General features: G+C 37.2%; 1 protein-coding gene across 1 annotated transcript in view; it reads left to right on the forward strand.

The window, feature by feature from the left end:
• The window catches only part of LOC125254287 (hepatocyte growth factor), a 35,902-nt gene extending 10,819 nt beyond the window's left edge, over nucleotides 1–25,083 (forward strand). The window contains exons 5-19 of the mRNA XM_048168846.1: nucleotides 685–827; nucleotides 2,056–2,176; nucleotides 4,882–5,000; nucleotides 6,572–6,737; nucleotides 7,489–7,622; nucleotides 10,881–10,974; nucleotides 12,646–12,782; nucleotides 16,666–16,698; nucleotides 16,873–16,978; nucleotides 17,905–17,979; nucleotides 18,934–19,083; nucleotides 19,189–19,295; nucleotides 19,754–19,896; nucleotides 21,271–21,414; nucleotides 23,395–25,083. Of these exons, the coding sequence (XP_048024803.1) occupies nucleotides 685–827; nucleotides 2,056–2,176; nucleotides 4,882–5,000; nucleotides 6,572–6,737; nucleotides 7,489–7,622; nucleotides 10,881–10,974; nucleotides 12,646–12,782; nucleotides 16,666–16,698; nucleotides 16,873–16,978; nucleotides 17,905–17,979; nucleotides 18,934–19,083; nucleotides 19,189–19,295; nucleotides 19,754–19,896; nucleotides 21,271–21,414; nucleotides 23,395–23,436 (1,714 nt within the window). The 3' untranslated portion in view covers nucleotides 23,437–25,083. The remainder of the gene's footprint in view (nucleotides 1–684; nucleotides 828–2,055; nucleotides 2,177–4,881; nucleotides 5,001–6,571; nucleotides 6,738–7,488; nucleotides 7,623–10,880; nucleotides 10,975–12,645; nucleotides 12,783–16,665; nucleotides 16,699–16,872; nucleotides 16,979–17,904; nucleotides 17,980–18,933; nucleotides 19,084–19,188; nucleotides 19,296–19,753; nucleotides 19,897–21,270; nucleotides 21,415–23,394) is intronic.
• The last annotated feature ends 883 nt before the right edge of the window (nucleotides 25,084–25,966 follow it).

A 25,966-nucleotide genomic window follows, 5' to 3' on the forward strand; every position in this document is an offset into this window, starting at 1 on the left:
TGGATGACAAACAAGTCTGCAAATTGTGTAGTTCTGCAATGGCATTGGTAGCCAAAAACGCTGGCTACCATGTGCTTTCAGAGTGTTCAAATAACCAAGAATAAACGCTCTTAAAACAACAACGGCCAACAGCTTTATACTACTCCATTTCTTGCCAAAATCATTATTTGCCTACATGCATGTGTTGTTTTAAGATCAAACCTCTGTACGTTTTCCATATGGGAAAAAAACAAAACAAAAATGAAGAGGTAACAATTTCCCCAGGGCCAAATACATGTTAAGTTCTTGCATCACAATGAAATGTAGAATAGCAGCTGCATTCTGATGTTAGATACCGATAGTCGTGCCACTTTTATTAATGTATATATAAATTATTGAGATCTTCTGTTGTATTTGGCTGGAAGTCATAAATGTGTCACCTGACACCCAGTAAAATTCTTCCAGAAGTGATTCTTACTTCAGTTGTAGTGAGGTTTCTGTATTCAGTAAGACAATAATTGCAGAGGATTGTTGATGTCACTATGCGACCGGTTTAATACGATCATCAATCCTCACCCTATGCAGCTAGAAATGTCAAGTCACATATCAAAGAGTAACTGTATATTGTTTAAGGAAATTGCAGCAATTTCGCTTGTGTATATGATTTTATAAACATCACCTCTGTTTCTGTCCTCACTCCATCAGTTTCTTACCCCAGAGGCATAAGCACCGCGATCTACGGGATAATTTATGTCGTAACCCAGACAACACCACAACAGGTCCTTGGTGCTTTACCACGGACCCTAGAATACGCCACCAGGACTGCAGTATCCCACAATGCTCGGAAGGTGAGTTCAAGACAAGTTTTTTTTATTATTATTTGAAAATCATACTGAAAATGTAATACTTAATTCTGTGAAATTTATTGCTAAACATTAGTATCTTGATAAAAACTAGCATGTTGTTTAGATCTAGAGGAGACTGACTGTGAGATTACTGAAGTATTTTTTAATGATAAAAATCTGTGAATTAGGAGACTTCAAAAGTCTCTATTCACTCTCAGTTTATTGTCCAGGAGAACCAGTTGAGATATTAAAACGATCTCACTTGTGATATCTCTTTCCTCTTGGTTTGCAGTTCAAACTGAGAGATGTTTAAGCACTATAGTACAGATGGATTTTCAGCCTATTAAAAACACCTTTTTCATGTGAATTGCTAATTTATTGGATTTAAAGCTTTATCAACTGAAGATGAATGAAAGCGCTTGATTGTTAGAGTGACTGGGGATTTTCGTTAATAGGAGATCACATCGAGTGAAAGAGGGGTTTTCTGCAGAGATAGTGATCAGGCTCACAGAGAGAGCCTCTTGTCTATTCTAAGAGTTGCATGGTGAAATATGGCCGGGAGGGTTTGTTAATAAATTAGTTTCCCATAATCAAAAACACACAGACACACACAAAAAGAAGGAAAATCATGTTTTCATGAGAGTGGCTGACATTAACATCTGTTTCTACTACAGCAATCTGCTCCTTATACTGTGTGTACTGTACAACTAATAACAGGATTTAGAGAGATGACTCTAGCTTAAGTGACCTCCATCTGCTGTGATACTTGGTTTTGGTCCTACAGTGACTAAGCTCTTTACTAAGTACTATAATAATTACATGTTGCTTTAACCTTTGATCATATGAAATCTGTTAAAAGCCGCAATGTACCTTTGGGGTTAAATGGAAGGCCTAATGGGTGGTATGTCTGCCTAATAAATTGAAGCGTCTGATGATTTATTTTTTACACATTCTAAGGGTCACATGTGGCTCCTTAATTGCTTGTCTTCTTGATAAATATGATAACAGTCCCTGCAGTCATTAATCGTTAGTGATTAGCCAATGCGTAGTTAACGTGCACTAATTTACTACCAACATTCTGCCACAGTTGCATTCTTCTAACTGTTTAACATGACAACCAGGGTTAAACCCTGTTGAGTCATCCTCTACAAGCATGCTAATGTTGCTCAGCTGGGGCCTTTTGGGCCTCGTCCTGGTTAACATTCTTACCAGGCATGTTCCTTATCCATAGTGGAATGTATGACGTGTAATGGGGAAAGTTACCGCGGACCCATGGACCACACGGAAAGCGGCCGGGAATGCCAACGCTGGGACCTTGAGGAACCACATAGACACCTTTTTCACCCTAAAAGGTATGGGACCCACCAGAAAGTGCAAACAGTAAGGGACAACATCAATCAGACAGACTTCAGGTCATGATTTTCAGTCAATATGAGAAAGCTTTGCCAGTTTGCCCTTTTGTTCGCCCTTTGTGTACCATGGTGATACCTCAAAGCATGCAGTTTGTTGCATTAAGGTGGGCAATAACTTTTCTAAGCAATCAAACTAATGATTTTTCACTAAAACAGGTGAAAGGGAGGAACACAAGAGATATGTAGAATATTTTGGAGACTTGGGGGTGGTCTGATTTGAGTTAAGATCTAAGCTGCTTTTCCACCATCGGGCCGAACGGTTTTCATTGCGTAACTGTTCCATTCCGTGCCGATCCGGGCCAGCTGGTACGGTTACGGTTTCATTTTCCACTGTGGGGTTGATAACTGCATGTAATGTAATGTAATGTAATACAAAAGCATCAGTCGTTGCCTTGGTAACGCAATGGTTTACCGATGATATGAGATGTAAATAACAACCACGTTATGGAGGATGATCAGATATTTCTTTTTTAAATTTTGTTATTAATTTGTGTTTATGTCTTGCAAATAGAGCGCTTAGCCAGCTACAGAGAAACTGGTAGCCAGGCAATAGACAAGTGTCCAATCCCGAGTGGCGACATCACTTCACGGATTCTACCAGCATGATAGGTTAGACAACCGTTAGGTTAGACAACCGTGCTGAGAATTCCGTGCCGAGAACGGTTTGTAATCGTGCCGTGCTGTACCAGTTTCAAGTGGAAACAAAACTGGAGCTGTTCCTTACCATTCTAAGAACTGTTCGGCCCGACAGTGGAAAAGCAGTTCTAGAAACCTTCTAAAACTCCATAGCAACACCATAGCAACCCCATAGCAATACCATGGAAACCAACTAGAACACTTTAGCATTGTGGTGGTGAGTTATGCATGGCAAACACCTCTCACATTTTCTTCAGGATTTTGTACAACTTTAGTTGATGGTAAGATGATTACGTTTCAAAGAAAGGAATCAGATATCAGTTGGAAAAATAGACAGAGGTTTACTAATGCTATGCTGAAGAAATCTGGGGTCATGAGTGGATCATTTGCCTCATGCCATTGAATGTGAACTGTGGAAAACAACTCAGATATGCTTTAATCTGTCTGAAATCACAATCTGAGCAGTGATGGCTAACAGCAGTCATGAAAAATTACACTTCGTTTTGGAAAACATTATTCTTTACGGTTTCATAATTTATTTGGACCATGCTCATGTAGGACAAAAATAAGTTCCAAAGTTCCTTGCACATCTTTTCTCAATTACACATCTCTTTTTTTTTAGCATGACCACATTGCTACCTGATGTACAGTGCATCATGTATGCACTTTTTAGCCAATAAATGGCATTTTTATTTTGTATGACCTTCCCAGTGCCCTAGTTACATCTTTACTAGTTCTGGGAAACAACGATATCGTTAATCTTGAAATAAATGTCCGTTTGGTTTGTTTGAATACTCTCCCTTAAGAGTCTCTAAACACACAAAGACATTTTTTTTTAAATATCTCAGATTGCATACATGGAAAATGCTCTTGCATTTACCCTAATCCGGAATGGCATTTGTGAAGAACTTAAAAATATTTGAAAAATCAATAAAGTGTTCTCCCACTTGACCTCATGGGAACTGTGTCATGCCCCTGTTTGATATAAATCACTAAATAAATTGACTGCTTTGTGTGAACCTACCAAAGAGGCAAATTGTCTATGATGTCTTGAGCCTTTATTTATTTTTTTATTTTTTTTGGAAGTACAAGCAACTATAAAAAGCCACTGAACATCACAAGGCAGAAGCCCTTCACCCTTTACATGACCAGTCTGCAACAAAAGGTTTCAGATCGTTGCCAACTTTAGTATAAATATAACACTAGAAATCAGTCGTATGTTCATTTCTTGACTTAAAGTTATTTAAAAATGTAATTATTGGAGAAAATATGGGAAATGAGCACACACAATTACATTTTGAGTATTTTCAATATACAGTACACAACTGTTTAAAAGTTTGGAGTTGATAACATTTTTTTAAAGTTTTTTTGAAAGTCTCTTATGCTCAACAAGGCATTTTTCTATTTTCATGTAAATAAAAAAAACTATAGTTTATTCCTGTAAAGGCAAAGCTGAAATTTCAGTTTCACACGGTCTTTCTTTCAGAAATCATTCTAATATGCCGATTTGGTGCTCAAGAAACATTCCTTATCACACTTGAAAACGGTTGAGCTGCGTAATATTTAATATTTAATAAAAATATATAATAATTACAAAACTTGATCATTTTTTTCAGGATTCTTTGATGAATAGAAACTTCAAACAAACAGCATTTAATTGAAATAGAAATCTTCTGTATTATTATAAATGTCTTTACTGTCACTTTTTATGAATTTAATGTGTCTTAGCTGAATAAAAATAGAAATTTCTAAAAAAAAAAATTAAAAAATCAACCGATACTGGAAAATTTTAAATTGTGACTTCTGTGTCTTTAAGTGTGTGCAAGTCGACAGGCTTCTGTCTTGTGAGCTTGGCTTAAGAAGTCCTGCTGTACCAGAAGCAGAGAGCATGTTATGTATTTTCTGGAGGTTATTAGAATTTTATCCTGCTGTAAATCAAAGTTGCTGTAGCACTGGGATGGTTGATATGTGGCGTGTTAAGTGTGTTCTTTTTGCCCTTCTTATGACAGGTATCCCGATAAAGGTCTAAAGGACAACTACTGCAGGAACCCAGACGGGCGCCAGAGACCCTGGTGTTTCACCACCGATCCAAACACTCCATGGGAGTACTGTAACATCAAACAGTGCGGTGAGTGTGCGCGTCTGCGTCCTATGTGTAAGATGAAGAGACAGAGAAGAGAACAAAAAAAGAAGCCAGAGACAAAAAAAGAATGAAAAGAGGCAGAGTTTGCCAAATTTACAACTTCCTCTTCCTGTAGCCCGGGCTCCCCTTTCGTTTGGGACCCTCACAGGAATGTTGTTTGTAACCGGGAGAAGAGAGAGAGAGAGGGTCCACCTATAAAACTCTCTCTCCTCTCTTTCTCTTTCCTCGGCTCTTGCCCTGTCTTTTCAGTAACGTGCCTCTGTGTTTATTTTTCCTCATCAGTGCAGTAGAGCATTCCCTTATCTGCATGAGAGAAATGTGGTTGAGTTTCAAGTGCTATGTAAACCTTCCACGCTTAAGACAAAACACGCGTGTGGGTTTCAAACCCCCAGCGCGCTCAAACACACAAGCTCACAAGCGCCCAAAAACCTATTATTATAATGACACCCCTCTCCTCCTCCTCATACTGCCTCCGTTTATTTTCATTAGCAAGGCGACGGCATGTTGGTTTAAGTGGGAAGTGAGGCAGAAACTCAGGCGTCCGACGTTCACGCACTCCATTCTAGACCGAACCGCGGGGGTTCGCATTTGTTTTTCAGAGCTGTTTGGCAAGTACTGGTCATAACCTTGAGCAAAATCCTGTGACGGATTCTCGAAGATCACCATCATGGGAGACACTTTTCACCATGCTTTTCACTGTTTGGCAGAATGAAGCTTCTTTTCAAACACCTCAACATCTTAATAAGCAGTCAAAAACAGAGTTTAACCGTGTATGTCACCTCCCATCTGTGGAAACGCATCTGCTTTTACAAGAAGTGGATTTCGTCCTTTTGCAGAATGAACGTCGCCCCTTAACAAGACTATTTGATCCTCTATAAAGCTAAACATGCTTTTAAAAAATACCATGCTCCTCTGCAGTAAACACAGCAAGACTTTAAGGCACAGAGCACCTCATTGTTTTCCAATTGCTTGACCTTTGTGTTTGTCTTCATGACATTACGCCACTGCCTGAGTTAGCTGTAAAAAATGCTAACCTAGCATTGCTTGAATACAATAATATCACATACGCTGAGATCCACTGTATAACTCTTCAGACTCTCACAGTGTATTGGATGCATTTGAGAGTTTGACTTTGGGTTTTATTAGCAGGACTTGGCCTATATCCCTATACTGCTAGCCTCATTAGCAGACTGAAGTATTATCAGGTTATTGGAGGTAAACATAACTCTGTCTCTAATGAGCGTAATTTATTGCAATGAGATGCATGGGCAAAAACAATATATCATTCATAAAACGCTTACATTTTACCCTAAAAAAAGCTCTGTAGGCTACTGTTTTACCATTTGTCACAGACTTAGTGACTGCTTTGACTCATTCAGGAAGCATCTCTCTCCGTTAAGCAGGACAAAGCTGTTGTTATTCCTCCCTAAGGCAGCGCTGTCTTACAGTTAATAGTGAATCTATGATTCAGTGTTCATCATGCCTAAGGAGTGATATTGTGCCTCATTCTCTCACTCCCTTTGTCTTTCTGTTTATGTTTTTCACCGTTTACTCAGATTCAGACAACGGCGGTGACGTTGACAACACAACAAGTTGTTTCCGTGGACGTGGAGAGGGTTATCGTGGAACGGTTGGCATCACCCCCGAGGGAGTGACCTGTCAGAGATGGGATGCCCAGTTTCCCCATCGACACTCTTATACACCACAGAATTATCATTGCAAGTAAGAAAATATTCATTAAGTATTCATATATAGGTCAAATGTGTGTTGGCTGGACATCCATGCTGGTTTGTATTCATGCACATGCACAGCCAAAGTTTGAAGGTGTTTTTATAAGATGGTAGGCCGAAGTCTTGCTGGAAAATCTACTTCAGTATACAAAAATCCCTTGCTGGGCATCAGCATCCAAAAAACATAAGGATGCACCGATATTAGAATTGTGCTTGATACCAAAAACTCCATATATATATCAACATATACATATATAAAACAATAAATGGCTCATAGTAAACAAAATTTACACTATTTATGCCATTTTGCAACGTAGTATAGTACTATTTATGCCATTTTGCAACACCAACAGCTTTAAATTCTAAGTAAATTTAGGCATCACAACATTACAATATATATCATGAAAAAACTATTAATAATATGTATTTTATGTATATGTATATATACTGTATGTTACCAATTCTGATATATTGTGCATCCCCAAAAACACATATGTTCACCAGGTATGCTGGTTTTATCAGCATGGCTTTCTGCCAGGTTCTGCCAGCACTAGGAAAACCTGAATGTTTCCTCTCCCAGATTTTTATCTGTCATCATACAGGTTTAGATTTTTAAAAAATGCAGATAATTATTCAGAATCTGTAGTTTTTAAGCTCAATCGCAGTCTGTTCAACATATGCTCTGTAACAGAAACATGTGTGCTGTGTGTATTTATGATTAAATGTATGTGTCTGCACTGCAGGGATCTCCGGGAGAACTACTGTAGGAATCCTGATGGTCGTCATCTCCCATGGTGCTTCACGACTGACCCCAATGTACCTGTGGCATTCTGCACGAACATTCCTCGCTGTGGAGTCCACACCCCTGAACCTGAAGGTAAGAGTCATTCACAATATATTTGTCTGATATTTAAAGTTTGACGTTCCTGTTGAATGGTATTAGCATTGCAATGTTTTTGGTTCTCATGCACACTGATGAAGTGTGTGCTTTGAGATCTGTCATATGTTTAAACCGTTAGACCTTCCTTGCTTTATTAAAGGGTTAGTTCACCCAAAAATTAAAATTCTGTCATTAATTACCCTTGTAATTCATTCCACACCCGTAAGACCTTCTTTCATCTTCGGAACACAAATTAATATATTGTTGATAAAATCCGATGGCTCAGTGAAGGCCTCCATTGACAGCAAGATAATTAACACTTTCAGATGCCCAGAAAGCTACTAAAGATGTATTTAAAACAGTTCATGTGACTACAGGGGTTCAACCTTAATGTTATGAAGCGACGAGAATACTTTTTGTGAGCCAACAAAACCAAAATAACGACTTTATTCAACAATATCTAGTGGTGGGTGATTTCAAAATACTGCTTCATGAAGCTTCGAAGCTTTATGAATCTTTTGTTTCGAATCATTGGTTCGGAGTGTGTATCAAACTGCTAAAATCACGTGATTTCAGTAAACGTCATACCTTTTGATATTTCAATGGTTCACATAACTTTGGCAGTTTGATACATGCTCCGATATTAATTTTTTTTTTTAAATGTAAATGATCTTGTAAAAGCACTGTGGCAGCTGTAGCTTATTGGTATCTCAATGTAGTCACTGTCACTGTGTCCTTGACTGAAGACATTTAACCCTCAAATTGCTGCTGGAGTACCGTGACATGTCTGACCCTGGTTTTACCACCTCTCTGTCTAGATGTGTATTTCTGTACTGGTGACTGTGAGTTATGCAAGAGCGAAAATTCCAGTACACCAGGCGAGTTTACAGACAGTGACCATAAAACCTATTACACTTATTTGCTTTTTTAAGAAACATGTTTATAATCTACTGGCTTGATCTTGTTTTCCATGATGTTATGGCTGGCATTCTTCCAAGTTTGTTTTGCTGGCTGGGTAAAAAAAGAAGGCTGTAACGTTTGAAGTCATGCCTTCTTTGCATATCAAAACGACCCTCAAAAAACGTCCTTGCCTTTGTTCTTATTAATCCTCCCCAGCAAGACATAATATCTATATAATTTCTTTTCATGATGCTCAAAAATGCCATAGCTCTTTCTCCCTTGCTCCCTTTCTCTCTCTTTCATTTGCTCTTTCTTGCCTGTCTTGGCATCGGTACACAGTGGTCCCTGTAGTCCGATCTCCACGGCCACTAATGGGGGCTGTTTGAAACATGTGCGGGGAGCAGGAGCCGCAGTGTGGGAATGAGACAGCATGAGTCAAGCATTAATCACTGCTGACAGCTTCGTGTGACTGGCAGGACCCAGGAGATGCTTCATAGAAGGACTCGCACAAGCGCTGATGTTAAGATCGATTTAGCTGGTGTTCCAATTGAGGCCGCTGGGATGATCGCTCGACTATTGTGGTGCTCTGGGAGCCCTGCTGTGTTTCCATAAGCACTGTGTTTCCACAAACCTGCTGTGTTTCTTTAAGCACTTCGACTTGCAGAGTTTGATAATAATGTTAGGTTAACAGTGTCTCATTAAAGGCAGAGCTCTCATTGGGATAATTACAACATGTATATAATTGCATTTATCTTTCATATTGTGTATATATTTAGAGGTGCTTGCTTTTACTTAGGCTTAGTGGGTTTAGAAAAGTGCGCCTACATTTTTTTGTGTATGTAAATTGTTTATACTGTTTGTCTATTCCTTATCTCTTTTTAAATATGCGTATTAATTTGTTTGTTTATCTATTTTTCAACTGACTTTACAATGTTCCTGCTATGAAAATACCCTTAGCTGCTGCCGAGACATAAAACAAACAAATGAATAAATTCTGCCGTTACTCATTCCACAATGTTTGTGCTACGGACATGAACCATACTTCAAACTGTGCAGCTGGCAGTATTGTAATTTTTAACTAAAAATACAAAACAATGCTTTCTGTAATTTAAGTTTTATATTGAGAACTTAAACCTAAAACCCTTAAATGAAAATTAAACTAAAAATGAAGTAAAAATGTATTAAAGCTAAATAGAAATATTAAAAAAAGTAGAAGCACATAACAAAATTACTAAAGCTTAAACTAAAATTAAAATAAAAACTGAAAACGTATATAATAAATATAAGCAGTGTTGGGGAAAGTTACTTTTATAAGTAATGCATTACAATATTGTGTTACTCCCTAAAAAGTAACTAATTGCGTTACTTAGTTACTTTTTATAGAAAGTAATGTGTTACATTACTTTTGCATTCCTTTTTCTCATCTGGGCTGGGCTTGCTTGTTTTTTAATAACAAAAATGTTGTTCTATTTTTGGCAAATGTAAAGGCCCTTTCACACCATAAGTGAAATAAGAAGGAAATGCAAATTCACGCTTGTACAGTAGTGGGCACAGCTCAGACAAGAAAGTTCAGTACTATTCAACAATAAAAACAAAAAATGAAACACAAATGTGATGTTTAAAGTCATATTTGTTTAAGAGTATGGTTGAATTGGATCATTGAAGTTCAGCAGCAAAGACATTGGTTAATAAATTGAGATTAAATACATAAAGTATATTTGTGTTATATAACATTTAAACATTGCAGTTTTGTGTAATATTCTGAGCTTGCATTTCTCTGTTTTTATTCATTTTGAGGAATACTGAATCTGTTTTTGTGCAGGTGAGATGAGTAAATGCATGTTCACATTTAGTCTAGAACTACAATAACCATCATGTTTACACAGCACACACAACACCTCTGCATTTACTCATGATTTCTCTTAACATGGGAACAGAAGAGCTGTCAGTTATGGAAAAAACAAAGTAACTTGCATTACTTATTTGAAAAAGTAACTTTTTATAAATTTAAAAGTAATGCGTTACTTTACTAGTTACTTGGAAAAAGTAATCTGATTACATAACTCATGTTACTTGTATTGCGTTACCCCATCACCCAATATAAGTATATAAATAATACTAAACACTGGCGACTGGTTGAGGAAAAGTGAGCTATTACTTTTCTAAACAATTTGATGCACAGTTTTTGCCTGAAAATTATAAAGAGCAGAATATCATATCAAGTTTTGAATGCAAGCACTTTAAAATTTTAAAAATGTTGTTGCTTACAATTACTGCACACGCCATTTCTAATCTCTGCTTCTCTTGATATGTATTTTGAAACTGTAATGATTTTTCTTATTTTTGTTATTTCAGAGTGCTATACGGGTATTGGTGACACGTACAATGGAAAACGGGCAAAAACTCGCTCAGGCATCCCCTGTGCTCCATGGAAAGACCACAGTGAAAGGTAAAAGCTGGCCATCCATGTCTAGACTGCAAAATAAACTTAAAGCTGAAATGTATATTTAAAGTTGTCTCTGCATATTAATCTGAGAGAAAGTATATGAATCTTTTTAGAAAAAAAATCCTACAGCTTTAAACTGAATAAATAACAGGCTTGGATTTAGACAGGAGAAATGGATTGTTGATAGTCCTTTAGTATGGGCACACATAGTTTTTTAATTTTCTATAGTCTAGTATTAAGCAGAACCATCATTTATAGTGGTAAAGCGCACAGTTACAGTCATGGACATTCACTCAGTTTCCATGGAAACCAAACTAGGTCCATAACTCGCAATGCAGGATCTCAAGGACAATCCCATGATGCCGTTGTGCGGCTTTGCAAGGTGAACAACTCCATTTAGTCATTAGGTTCAAGGGTCAACCGTAGCAAGTTGTCGTTAAATTGGTGAGAATGAATAAATGAGACAGATGCATTGTGAAATATCTCATGTTTTTTTAATATGTAAACAGACAAGCATATGGAGCTATCAAATATGCATGCACAGTTTTACTTACAGCCATACTGGAGTGTTAAATAGCTATGTTTTATGTTTGTTCATGCCAGGTGTGGTCTGTTTCCTCTAATGCAGTTATGGTTTTGCCTGTGTTTAATGTGAATTGGCACAATTTTCAGTGAGCGTGTGTGTTTAAGTCTCAGAGGAATTGAACAACCGGTTCCACAACAGGCCTGTGTTGTTTCTAACATCCACACTCACCCTGAGATGTGTGGCGTTAAATAACTTCCCTGTTTTATGAACAAGTTCCAGGTCAAAGGTCGACCTTTCCAGAGCCCCGCCAGCTCACTGATGCAAAGCGCAGGGATTTTCAGGTTTTGTCTTTGTTGAAAAAATAAGACCCTCACAGTTTTCTGAGGAAGGAAAACACATTTTACCCCATTCTGAAGATCTCTAATTGATAGTAAACGTGGAGCAGTTGGAGTGACTCATTTCCTAAAATATTACAGGCAGGCCAACCCAGCTGGAACAAGATTCTTTAGAGCCACCCTCTGACCCTTTTCCTCACCCTAACCCCTCTCCATGAACACATCAAAGCCAATCAACTCCTTTATTTGGCCCGCAGCCTGTGAGCCGCCACGGCCGGGTTGCAAAGGTCACTGCCGGGCAGGCATTAGGCATAGATTGTTTACATTGTATGAACCCTAGAGTAACACGGCAAGAAGATCATTGGTGTTATGCATATTTGTGCTCTTCGTTGGTCTTTTGTTGAACTTTTGAAGAATCGCAGCATCTTTACATCTGTGAATCTTCCTGAATCTGACTGATAATGTGGAAAAACTTAGGGAAACATGTCATGAGTAATGCACAAGCTAAATACTTCACCTTGCCTCCTGAGAGGAACTCTACACAGCTGGAGCTTAAGATTAACTTATAAGAAGAAGATGTTTCTTTGGACTCTTTTCTTAAATGGTTTTAGATGTATTGTCTTGTCACAAACACCGGATAAACTGTTTGATTAGTGTTAAACGACTTTGGATGTGCCTGAATGATGCACCTGTTTTGGATGTTTATATGTAGACATGTAATGATAATTTTCACTCTTAACACTCTTCTTTTAAAGCTGCACATGTTCTGAGAATGTCCTGAGTTGTAATGATCAGATTTGTTTTTGTTCTCAGTAACGAAAGAGAAGTGGACTTGCTGATGGCTGAACAGGCGGGGAACTTCTGCAGAAACCCAGACAAGGACAAACACGGCCCGTGGTGTTATACCAACAGCTCATCCATCCCGTGGGACTACTGCTCTCTCAAACCCTGTGAGTGAGCAACACACGTCTGTGCTGACATTACAAACTGATTGAGACCTTTGGGTTCACTAAAAGTGCTACTTGAAACATGAAGAGGCGAACACAAGCTGAGGAATAGGGGGCTAATGTAAACCACTCACCTCAAAAAGCGAAATGCTAAAAAGCTATAAGCTTTCTGTATTTTATTCATTTAGAACGGTCTACCTCATCATACAGTAACCAGAGGTTGGAGCAGAACTTAAAAATATACAAAAGTAACGATAAAAGTGTAAATGGTTACTTTTACTTTACTAAATTTTGAAAAACAAATTAACATTTTTTATTCAGACGCTCACAAGACCCTTTCATTTATGACTGCAAACCACTGAAAAGTTGCAAATTAGTGGTTTGATTATTGTAATGTACTGTTAAGTCAATTTTTTTGAATTGGTTTAATTAATTAAAAATAATTAATGAACTAGTTTGTGTCTGAACCATTACTTGAGACCCTTTGCAAATCAAAATCACAAATATTTCAGTCAGTCACACAACTCACTCACTGATTTGATTTTAGTTGTCCTTTAGTTAATCTACTGTTTAAAAGTTTGTGGTCAGTAAAATTTAAATGATTTTGGAAGAAGCTTTTATTCCCACCAAGGACATTTAATTCCAGAGATGGCAAAGCTGAATTTTCAGCATCATTACTCCAATCTTCAGTGTCAAATGACCCTACAGAAATCATGCTAATATGCTGTGATCAAATAACATTTCTTATTAGTATCAATGTTTAGAACAGTTTTGTTGCTTAATATTTTTGTGGAAACAGTGATACAGGATTTTTCAGGATTCTTTGATCAATAGAAAGTTAAAAAGAACAGCATTTATTTGCAATAGGTATCTTTTGTACCATTATAAATGCAGTGGCGTAACTTTGTTTTAAAAAGTGGGTGGGACAGGAATGTGTGTGTGCACAAAATTTATTGACATAGACCTCATGTTTAATATGATAGTTTCGTCCTTACATCTACTATAATACAATATATTGTTAGTCTTGAGAGTATTGACATGAGTCAATAAATACATGGATCCGCGATTATTGTTAAATTGTCCTGATGGACGAGGGCGGATTCAAACCCAGAGGTTCTGGGTTCGAATCTGCCCTCGTGTAATTTATTTCATTTTTTTCTCATTAAAAAAGATGTTCATCAGTGATTGTATATCAAGAGCAGGGACATGTTTATGTATATTTTGTTTTGTGATTTTACTGGAATGAACAGAGTCTCCGGCCACAACAACGTTAGCGATATTGAAGCTGTGAACACTGTTGCGCCACTAATAACAGTGGCAACAAAAACAACACATCCCAGTGCCAGATCGCCTATTATTTAACACAAACAAACAAATTGCTAATCAACTAAAGATGTTTCTTTTGTATAAGTATACATCTGTACCACAAGATGTTTAAAAAAGTGATGGGGACAATATCGACCCTGGCAAAAAGTGGTGGGGACATGTCCCACCCGTCCCACCCGCAAATTACGCTTTTGTATAAATGTCTTTACTTTCATTTTTGATCAATTTAAAGCATCCTTGCTAAATAAAAGTATTATTTTATTTATTTAAAAAAAAAAAAAAAAACTGACCCCAAACTTTTGAACAGTAGTGCAATAGTTAATTAATTCACTCAATCAATTGGATTAGTTCTGGAGGTAAGAATCGTTCGTAGTATTTAACAGCTCTCACACATTTTGATGTCAGAAGATTTATACTTTAGTTTAAGCACTGTTGCTAAATTAGTTTTTCACTCATATTAAAGGGTTAGTTCACCCAAAAATGAAAATTATCCTACAATTTATACTCAGCCTCAATCCATCCTACTGTAGGTGTATATGGGTGCGTTCACACTTGTAGTTCGGTTCGTTTGGTTCATTTGGTCCGGACCAAAGAAGAAAAAAAACATTTAGTCCTGGTCCGGTTAGCGTTCAGATTGGCAATTTTATCACCCAACCAAAAGATACCGAACCTTAAGGCATAGGGATACATTCACAATGTGATTGGTCGGTTTTTATGACGTATTGCCTATTTTGAGACAGAACTTACCGAACATCGAAAACAATGCTGTGTGCTGAGGTAAATGTGCTCGTTGTGTGTGCGTAGCGGTGCGTAGCCTGCATGTGATGGTATTTTGGCCAGCTGGGAACTCGTGAAGAGCTTATAAAATGTGTAAAGTAGTCAAAACACCGTCGGGAATCCATCCGTCACACACAAACGATCTGCTGCGTGGAGACGCGCGTCTGATGCCTGTGATGGGCAAACTCGCGACTATGATGAGAAAAACCGACATGCGTGAGGATTCTGTCCTTTTTAGGGTCTCGTCTTCCTGTTTTTGGTTCGGTTACATGTCTTTGGTCCGTGTTGCGTTCATATATCATTCGAACCACACCAGAGTTCGTTTGGAAGCGGACCGAGACCCATCTTTTCAGCGGTCTCGGTCCGCTTGTTTGGTGCGCACCAGGGTTCGGATGGCAGCATTCACATATGTTCAAATGAACCGCACTGACCGAGCAATCGCACCAGGGTTCGTTTTAATCGAACCAAACATGACAAGTGTGAACGCACCCTACGACTATCTTCTTTCAGATGAACACAATTGAGATATATTTAAAAATATCCTTGCTCCTCCAAGCTTTATCATGGTTGTGTAGGGGAGGCCACATTTTAAAGCTCAAAAAATGCATCCATCCATCAAGGGCTTCTCAAGCGAAGCGATGGGTTTTGTAAGAAAAATATACATATTTAAAACTTTATTAACTATAATAGCTACATTCCAGCAGACGGCCATATGCATCGATTTGCGATGGAAGAGTAACCTCTGACCCAATGCATGACGTAATGACGAACATGGAAGTGCAGAGGATAAAGCAAAACAAAACACCGGTCACGAATTAGAAGTCTAAAACGATATTTTTTAAAGAGAAATATCAGAGGATTTCGATATAAGAGAAGATGAGCTTGAGTCCTGTTTGTCTGAACCACGAGAGGTGTCTAAGCTTACACTACTCCTACAAACTATGTCATACATCGCGTCAGGGGTTACTCATTTTGGCGCAAGTCGACTTGTGCAGTATGTGTATGATCGTCTGCTGGAAGCTAGTTATTTGAATTTATAAAGTTTTAAATATGGATATTTTTCTTACAAAAACGCATCTCTTTGCTTCAAAAGGGTGTTATTTACCCCCTTTAAGCCATACCATTATAAAGCTTGGAATAGCAAGGATATTATTAAATATATCTCCAATTGTGTTCGTCTGAAAGAAGATATATACATATACACCTAGGATGGCTTGAGGGTGAGTAAATCATGGGATATTTTTCATTTTTGGGTGAATTGTCCTTTTAAAGTATGACTATTGAGTTCTTTATACAATACAGTCAATAACCATATTTTTCACCATTATATACCCACATTGCTGTATCACATGTGCTTTCCTGTTGACTTACGCTCTCATCACTGACACCGCAGACTTGTGTTGAGCATGTAGGCCATGTGTTATGAATCTACATACGACACATCAATCACTCACCCACACATGCGCACACACTTTCCACAGAGGCTTCAGTTTAATTAAAGAGTGTAAAGTCCAGGTGGCTCGGACTGTCAGCACTCCTTCTGTCTCTGTCACACACATACACACACTCACATGTATAAGTTAAGCTTCAGTGCTGTGCAGGTCTAACTGGTCCCACATGCTGGACCAAGACTAGTCCTGTGCTAAAGACCTCACACACACTTTCACTCGAATTATACTCTAAACAGCCATCACACCGGTGACCAATTCTTCTTTTAATTTCTCATGCCTATTCATTGCTTAGAACAAAAATAAGCGTCCTGTTCTTTTTCCTTCCTTTTTAGGTGAACCCTCACATAACAGTCTACCACAAAAAGGTAATCACATCTTTCAAATGTTGTTAGACCATGCAATTTTCCAGCTGATACTCTTTCGTTTCAGATGACATTAGAAAGAGTAATTCATAAACACTTTTATGAATTTGTGTGTTTTTCTGTATTCTGACAAACTCATGTGTCCCCCTTATTTTGTGTTTTCTTTTCTCTGCACAGATGAGGTTACAAAGGCATCATGCTTTGTTCACAAGCAGGTGAGAATTGTCGGTGGCGGGCCTGTACCGATTAAAGAAGGCATTTGGATGGTCAGCATACAAAGAGGGTAAGCAATTTGCAAAACATAGGTAACACTGACCATTTTACATATAATTTACAAACACTGTGGTTCACTAAGAATTGGTTACTCAAGACTAACCCATGTGTATTTATTGAAAGGTGAAGAATTAGCATGTGAATTTTGTAAGACCGTTAAATATAAAGCATTATTTTTTTGGAATGTCCTGCTTAAAATGATTTTATGCAACAGCTGTATTCAGAAATATTATTAAGAGACATTTTTAAAAGACTTTATTGTTTTTTTTATTTTTATTATGTATTTATCTTGATTTTCTATTGAATATAAAATGTATATATTGCTATGTTTTTATATATTTTTTTATTTTTTAAGAAAAATATATTTATATAGTATAGTATATAAAATATAGCATATATTATACTATATAGTATATTTATAGTATATAATTTTCTTTTTTAAAAATTTGATTTTTTTCTATTATGAGTTTGCCATGAAAATGGCATTTGCTGCTGATATGGCATTAAAGAAAGAAAGAAAGAAAGAAAGAAAGAAAGAAAGAAAGAAAGAAAGAAAGAAAGAAAGAAAGAAAGAAAGAAAGAGCATAGAATTAATCTGTTAGCATTATGTTTACTTATTAATGTGTGATACTATTAATTTGTTCCAATATATTTAGAGGAAGTCGCAGTCATTTTACAATGTTTTTGCAATTACAAAATCTTTGTATTCACTTTCCTTATATAATCCAGTAAATATACTCATTTTCTATTTTTTTTTTTTTTTTTAAATCCCATCGCCAGATTGACAGTAAAATTCCCTCCAAATAAAGTGCAGTTGTCTATGAAGTCAGTGTTCGTACAGCTCCTTAGAAGTAAAGCCCTGCGCTGTCATGTTTTATAATGTGAGAGAATCATGTTGGAGATGCGTCACTGTCTCGTGCCTCTCTGTCTCTTCAGGAGCACTCACTGGTGCGGAGGTTCTCTGGTCAGGGAGGAGTGGGTGCTGACAGACAGACAGTGCTTCTCGTCATGGTAATTATCTCCAGCCTTGCTGCACAGTCACCGTCATGCCCTGCCCGTGACCTCTGGATTCTCAGGGTCACAGGGTCAATGATCAGCGAGCTTCCAGGATTTGTTTTATGCATGTAACCCAACAAATCATAGCTGCCAATGTTTTTAGAACATGCATCTCATGGCATGAGACATCCATATATCTACATATCCACAAAAGAATTTTCATTATAGAGGTCATATAATGGTAAAATTATAGATAAAAATAGTTAATTTTACTATGAAAACAAACTGTAACATCCTCCCAAGTAAAAAAAAAAAAAATAATAATTATATATATACACATATATATATATTGAACCTAAGCTGGCTTATTCTGAACTTTTTAACTGCAAAGAGGTTGTTGGTGCAGATAAAACTTATATCGGACTAGCAAAAATGCAGTTTGTGAGTAAAGTTGATACAGAGTGCTGTAATTCATTGCACATTCAAAGAGGGTGTTGGCATGGAAGTTTTAAAGACACACAAGCAAAAACTGCCCATTAAATTTTAACCATCAGAGAAAAAGTAGAAAATGGTCACAAAAAACTTAAAACTAAACAATTGGCACAAAAAAGTAGGATATGACCTTAAAGGATTAGCTCACATTAAAATGAAAATTACCCCAAAATTTACTCACCCTCAAGCCATCCTATGTGTATATGACTTTCTGATGAACACAATCAGAGTTATATTAATAAATATCCTGACGTATCCAAGCTTTATAATGGCAGTGAACAGGACCAACGAGTATGAAGCCTAAGAAAGTGCATCCATTCATCATAAACGTATTCCACACGGCTCCGGGGGGAGTACGTTTATTATGGATGTGGATGGAGGCACTTTCTTCAGCTTCATACTCATTGGTTCTGAATTCAGGAATATCTTTTGCCTGAAACTTGAAACCATAATATTATCATATGCCTTTTCCCCCAGCGTGCCTGATCTATCGGAGTACAGAGTTTGGCTTGGTATATCCCATTTGAACGAATCGGGTGAGAATTACTTCCACAGACAGGAGAGGAGAATCTCGCACGTCATCTGTGGCCCGGAAGGCTCTAGTCTCGCTCTTCTCCGACTGACTCAGTAAGACCTGTCGATTAATCAATATGTGTATCACTAATGTATTCCACGTCTGATCTTATTAATTTGTTGTTGATGAAATGACCTCTCTGTTCCTCTTTCACACAGACCAGCACTTATAAAAGAGCGTGTCAGATTTATTCAGCTGCCCGTGGCTGACTGCCACATTCAGGAGGACACCATATGCTCTATGTATGGCTGGGGTGAGACCAAAGGTAGGTTCAACTTAAGAGCTAGTCTTCAGAGACTCCACACCACCTGACAGCTTTGCAGGTACACAACATTGCTGTCATGCTTCCGACTTAACAACCTTTCAGTGCCCGTATCATGGACAGACACTTGGTACAGAGCACCAGCCTCTATAAATGTTTTGGTGCAAACTCGGCTTTAGTTTATCATAAAGTTTGGTTCATTTGGTTCATGAGAGCAAAAACAATACATCCTCTTTAGAGTTCTAGTTTTGTTGCCAAGCACCATTAATAAACAGCTTCTGAAAGTATTCATGTTGATGATGAAAGCATTTTGGAAGTGTTTTGCGGTTTGGAACTACATGTACAATAACAGTGTGTAAGCAGGATGATGGAAGGCACATATTCATATTCAAACAAACATGCCAAATGTGAAAACTTGCATACTGTAGCTTATCTAACAAAGGCTTCTCTGGCTTTCTCAGGCACTGGACATGAGGGAACATTGAAAAGGGTTCATCTGCCCATAGTGGGCAATGAACGATGCCAGCAGCTTCACAAAGGGACTCTTCAAATAACTAGTTCTAAACTGTGTGCTGGTGGCAGAAGGGATGAAGGAGTATGTGAGGTGAGTTTATTCATCAGATTTACTCTGTAGAATAGACAGCTCAAAAGTTTATTTATTTTAAATAAACGATTGCCTATATTTAGCAAGGATGCATTAAATTGATCAAAAGTGACAGTAAAACATATACAATTGTGCTCAAAATTATTCATACCCTTTGTAAATATGACCAAAGAAGGCTGTGAAAATAAATCTGCATTGTTAATCCTTTTGATCTTTTATTTAAAAAATTTACAAAAATCCAACCTTTCATTGGAGAATAAGAATTTTAAATGGGGGGGAAATCTCATTATGAAATAAATGTTTTTCTGTAACCTGACTGTCCCTGCTAGAACTCTTATAATGGGCTGTGGTTGGATCTTCCTACAAAAACAAACATTAAAATCAACACAAAAATGTGTCACTGAGCACAAAACCAAGCTTTTGCCATTACCATCCCAGTTCCCTGACCTGAACCCTAAAGAAAATGAGTGGAGTGAACTGAAGAGAAGAAGCACCAACATGGAGCTGGGAATCTGAAGGATCTGGAGAGATTCTGCATGAAGGAATGGTCTCTGATCTCTTGTCATGTGTTCTCCAAACTCATCAGGCATTATAGAAGAAGACTCAGAGTTGTTATCTTGGCAAAAGGAGGCTGCAAAAAGTATTGAATAAAAGGGTATGATTAATTGTGAGCAATGTGTTTTAGAGAAAAACATTTATTTCATAATGAGATTTCCCCCCCCCCCCCATTTTAAATTCTGATTTTCCAATGAACGGTTGGATTTTTGTAAATTTTTAAAATAAAAGATCAAAAGGATTAACAATGCAGATTTATTTTCACAGCCTTCTTTAGTCATATTTACAAAGGGTATGAATAATTTTGAGCACAACTGTACATTGTTACAAAAAAATTCAAATACATGTACTGTTGAAATGTCTATTCCTCAAAAAATCCTGAAAGTTTCATGGTTTCCACAAAAATATTAAGTAGTACAACTGTTTTGTACAGTACAACATTGATAATAATAAGAAATGTTTCTTGAGCACTAAATCAGCATATTAGAATGATTTCTGAAGGATCATGTGACACTGAAGACTGGAGCAGTGATGCTGAAAATCACAGGAATAAATTAGCCTACATTTTAAAATTGTATTAATATTTCACAATATTACTATTTTTACTGTATTTTTACTCAAATAAATGCAGCCTTGGTGAGCATAAAGAGACTTCTTTCAAAAACATTTCAAAAATCCCCAAACGTTTGAATGGTAGAATATGTCATAGACAATTTATCTTAATCGCTTCCATCTTACCTTTGTTATACTTTTGGATGTATTATTTCTAAATATTTATATTTGTCCTATTGTTTTTTTTCCCCTTTTTTATGCTCACAGAAAGACTATGGCGGCCCTCTAATATGCCAAGAGAGTAACAGTAAAGTCATTGTTGGCGTGAGCATAAATGGCAGAGGATGTGCCCGACACAACCGACCAGCCATTTTCGTGAATGTGGCCTTCTATACTGGATGGATTCATAAGGTGTTCAAACATTATCCAAACTCAGAACTAAACAACTGATGAACAACATTTTAAGATCACATGACCATTATCGAACATATGATCTGATACACAACATCAAAAATACAGAATCTCCATAAATCCATCAGCTTATTTCTTGATTTAAGGATCATCTGAACAGCTCTTTTTGAAAAAGTTCTTCAGAACTTTCCCAGCTTGGCCATGAAACATATATTCAGAAACTACTCAAAGAGCTAAAACTGAGGCTGAAACCATTGCTCTGAATTCAAGCAATTTGTACACCTAATAATGCCAGAACCGCAGAGCAAGGCGCTGGAAGACAGAGTCTCTAAAGGTTACATTCGCAACTAGCCATACGGAAAGATAAAGACTACTGGACCAAAGTGCGGACGAGCAGCCAGAATCTGTTTCAAGAATCAATAGCAATCCCTGGCCTCCAACCAAAAACCTCAAGTCCTCGAAGAGAAATCTTGCTGCAGTGTGCTTCAAAGCAATCATATGTATGTTCATCCCACACATTACCCATCAAACTAAAAATCTGGACTTCAGTTGGGATATTGGATTCAGAGACCGAGCCCAAGTTTGAGTCTGGATTCAGACCAGAACTTGATATATGAATACAAACTCTTGAGATCCCAACAGGAATCTGCCATTCCCTCATTTAAAAGCTCAAAGCTGACCGACGTACCCGCTACATATTTCGGCCTCTCCTCATCGAGAAAGATGGCTGTTATTATTATAAGTACTTGTTGATATAAAACTCTCATTAACGGTGTCATTCAAAAAGCCCCTCGATAAAGTATTAGCTGTTAGCTGTTAGCATAGCGTGTGTAGAATATCTTATGGGTAAAAGTATACACAGAAGGCTTTTTTTTTTGCGTTCATGCTCCTGATAATACTTGAAAACACACATGAGAGAGGTCACTGTGTCCCTCAATAACACCTCCTCATGTCGCCGTTTCTTCAGCATAGGTGTTTATATAGTCAAAGGTGTTCCATCCATTTCCAGTGTTGATATTTTGTCCGCAAGTCTGAACAGAGATGACATGACCTGCTTGTAATGACATGCAGCAAAAAATCGTACTTGTCATAACATATCAGCATCTGAGGTTCCCATACACTATGTTTAGTTTAGAGCGGAATTCAGAGGAGGATTTGGAAATGTGTGTTGTAAATACTGTGGTCATGGGAGTGGGGTAATCACTCCCAGTTCTTTCGTAGGTCTCATAGACCTTTATAAGATGTTAGGGGACGGTGGCCTCCTCCATTCCAGTGCCGTTTTGTGTGCTCATCGGGTGGTTTTATATATTTGTAAATATATCAGTATTAATTCCAAATGCACATTGTGTCAGTGTACGCTAAGTGTTGTGAAATACAAGAATGAGTGGGATATTTTATGTTCATTGAATCAAGCGTGTGTGATTGTGTGCAACGCTGCAAAGATGCATTGAAGCCGAAGCGTGCACCTCTGCAGGACAGAGAGCAAAGTGAGCCACATCTTGTATGCGTTCCTGTAGACGTCGGAATAAAGGCCAGTTAGGGAAATTTACAGATTAACTTAGCTCTTTTTCAGATCAGAGCCGTTGTAAGATAAATCCGAGTGATTTTCTCTCTTGTGTGGTCTTGGATCGCTCATTCCGCGAGCGCCTCGTTCTCTCGAGCTGGCCTGCCTCCAAAAACAATCAACTTGGGAAATTACCTCCAAAAATCATGTCGGCTTAAACAAATAGCTCTCTGAGTGATGGCTCGTAAGTGTTTGTATTCCAACCACTCCCGATGCTAATTATGTTGGTTAAAATGAAGGATGAGTTTAATTTGTAAGAGTCCTGAGGCACAAGTCCTTATGTAAGGACGTTGTTGAACACATTGAGATTAGTGTTACTAAAGCACAAGACAAGGTAAAAGAGTCCTTTAGTTTTACCTCATTTGGCTTTAACATTTATCAAAACAAATGTGTTTTTTTTTTTTGTTTTCCTGTAGTTGTGTTGGAACAATACGAAACCTGTGTTTAAGGAAACCTAGAAGCTGCTGGATGATGAAGCGGCTTGTTCTGAATGGGGGCAAATTCAATTGCAGTATTTGCGTCGTATTCCCCAAGCGCCTGCAATCCAGTTTAACCAGGTGATAAAATCATTGTCATTATTTTCAGTGCAAACATTACTCCTTTAAATATATGCAAATTAGGCTCATTTTGGAGTGCGCATTATTCACGAATCCCACCAATATTTGCCTATCGCAATTAAGGTCCAAGTATTACAGCAAAAGGAATTTAATTTTCATTTCAAGAGATGTTTGTGTACATTCTATATTGAGCATGGCAGTACAGATTTTGTTTGCACTGTTACTTCATTTACATAATTATTTTAGTGAATCGGGAGCTAAAACATGGAAATCCGCCACATAAAAAAAAAAAAAAAAATCATGCTTTTGGTCAATTCTTTTGATGAATAGTCAAAACTATAAAAAAAAGTCATAATTATGAGATCAAAAGTCATAATTATGACATAGAAAGTCATTTATTTGATGAAAAGTCAAAATTATGAGTTGGCCTACATTTGAGATGAAGTCGAAACTGACATAAAAAGTCGTAATTATGACATTCAGATATAGCAGAGTCAAAATTATCACAAGAAATAATTTTCTCTAGTTTGTGACATAATTATGACTTAAGTTCATTTCAATATTTATGTCAATTTTGACTTTTTATATCATAATTTTGGCTTTTTATCCCATAGTTTTGACTTTTTATCACATACATTTGACTTTTTAAGACACAAATATGACTTAGTATCTATGTCATAATTATGGGGCCTCATTTATAAAATGTTGCGTAGAAGCAGTCCTACATTTGATCTTACGATCATTTCTCAAATGTGCATTTGTGTGATTCAGACAACGAACACGCGCACAAAAAACATGCATACGCGTCTCTTCCAGATGTTAAATCTATACATTGCAAATGATCTTGAAATTGTGTGCAGCTGAATGGTTTCAGATTTCTGCCTTGTAAACGCTGCCTAATTAATGTCATTAACATATAAAGTAGCACCAGTCAACGTCCAAATAGCTTAGATTTCCAAGTGCATGCAGTTCTCCGACTCTCTGCCACAAGGAAATGTGCATACGTCTGCTTAGACCCTTTACCACGTAAAAGATTTTTTTATAAATATGAATGTTGGTGTGGATTTTAGCGTACACACACTCTAGGTTCACATGAGGCCCATAATTTACCAAAGCATGATTTTTCCCCCTTATGTGTCAAAAATGGGCTTTCAAAAAAAAAGAAGAAAAAAAAAAAAGAGAGAGAGGGGCACAGGCAGTGTGTGCAAATAAAAAGCTGCTATCAGCAGGTGCACTTAAACTCTGAATTCCTCCCTTTGTGTTTGAAAGGCCTGTGGTCCATCAGAGTTAATGTGTATTCGATCGGTTGCTCCTCTCTCTGATGTTTGTATGTGAGAAAGACGGCAAGTGTCTCGGTTCTGAATGTATAGTAAGCTGCTACGGACAATGTAAAGATGTAAAATGTTGTCTTTGTACAGTGTGTTTAATGTCTCACATATTCATGTACAGTAATATTCATACGCAATGTATTATTCTCCTCTTACTCCGACAATAGTATTTATCAACTTTGCGTGTGTTTGTGTTTATTAAAATATATATGTGCCTTTACTTCTGCATATCTGGCAAGTATCTCTCAAATAGCAATAATAAAGATGAAGAAAGTGAGAGAATAATAATAATTAAAAAAAAAAAAATCACTGAAAGTGGAAGGATTTTGCTCACTTGGTAGGTGGAGTTGTTTGTGTATGTCTCCTAAGTGCAACAGATATGAGATTTTGTTCATCATTTAGCAGATGCCCTGTCATCTAAACCATTGTACAGCATACTGAATCCACAGGTGGTCCAGAACAGCCTGGGGTAAAGTACATCAAATTAATATGTTTTTGGATACCCTTTTACTGAGACAAAATTCATATTGCTTGGTGTGAGCAGTACTAAATTTCAATAATATACTGGAGCAAAATGGTGTATGTAGAGGAAGGGGGCCTTATATCACGCAGATGCAAAAGTTAAAATCCTTAGTCTGTGTTGACCCTCTCTTTTTCTCAATTGACTATCACTTCAACATGAAATTCTGCTGCCCTCTTCTGGTGGGTTATCTTCAACAGGATGATTAGGGCTTAACTATGATTTTACTTTTTAACCCAGCATTATTAAAAATGATTTACAAACAGCTGCATCATCCTGCATTCATCCTGCCCCTTACGAAAAAGAAGTTTATTGAAGTGTTCTATTAGTGTACTTCTTTTAAACTAAAAACAAGAAAGTACTTTCAGTCTACTTAGTATGGAAGAGGATTAGGGCCAAGCAATAATAAAAAAAAATAAAACCATCTTGAGATTAAAGTTGTTAAATTTCGAGAAAAAAGTCTAAATAAAATGTTGAGAATAAACTCGTTAAATTACGAGAAAAAACTCGTTAAATTTCGAGAAAAATGTTGAGAAAAAATGTTGAGAAAAAAGTCATTAAATTCGTTAAATTACGACTTTTT

The sequence above is a fragment of the Megalobrama amblycephala genome, linkage group LG19 (genome assembly GCF_018812025.1).
Source record: "Megalobrama amblycephala isolate DHTTF-2021 linkage group LG19, ASM1881202v1, whole genome shotgun sequence".
Taxonomy (NCBI): Eukaryota; Metazoa; Chordata; class Actinopteri; order Cypriniformes; family Xenocyprididae; genus Megalobrama; species Megalobrama amblycephala.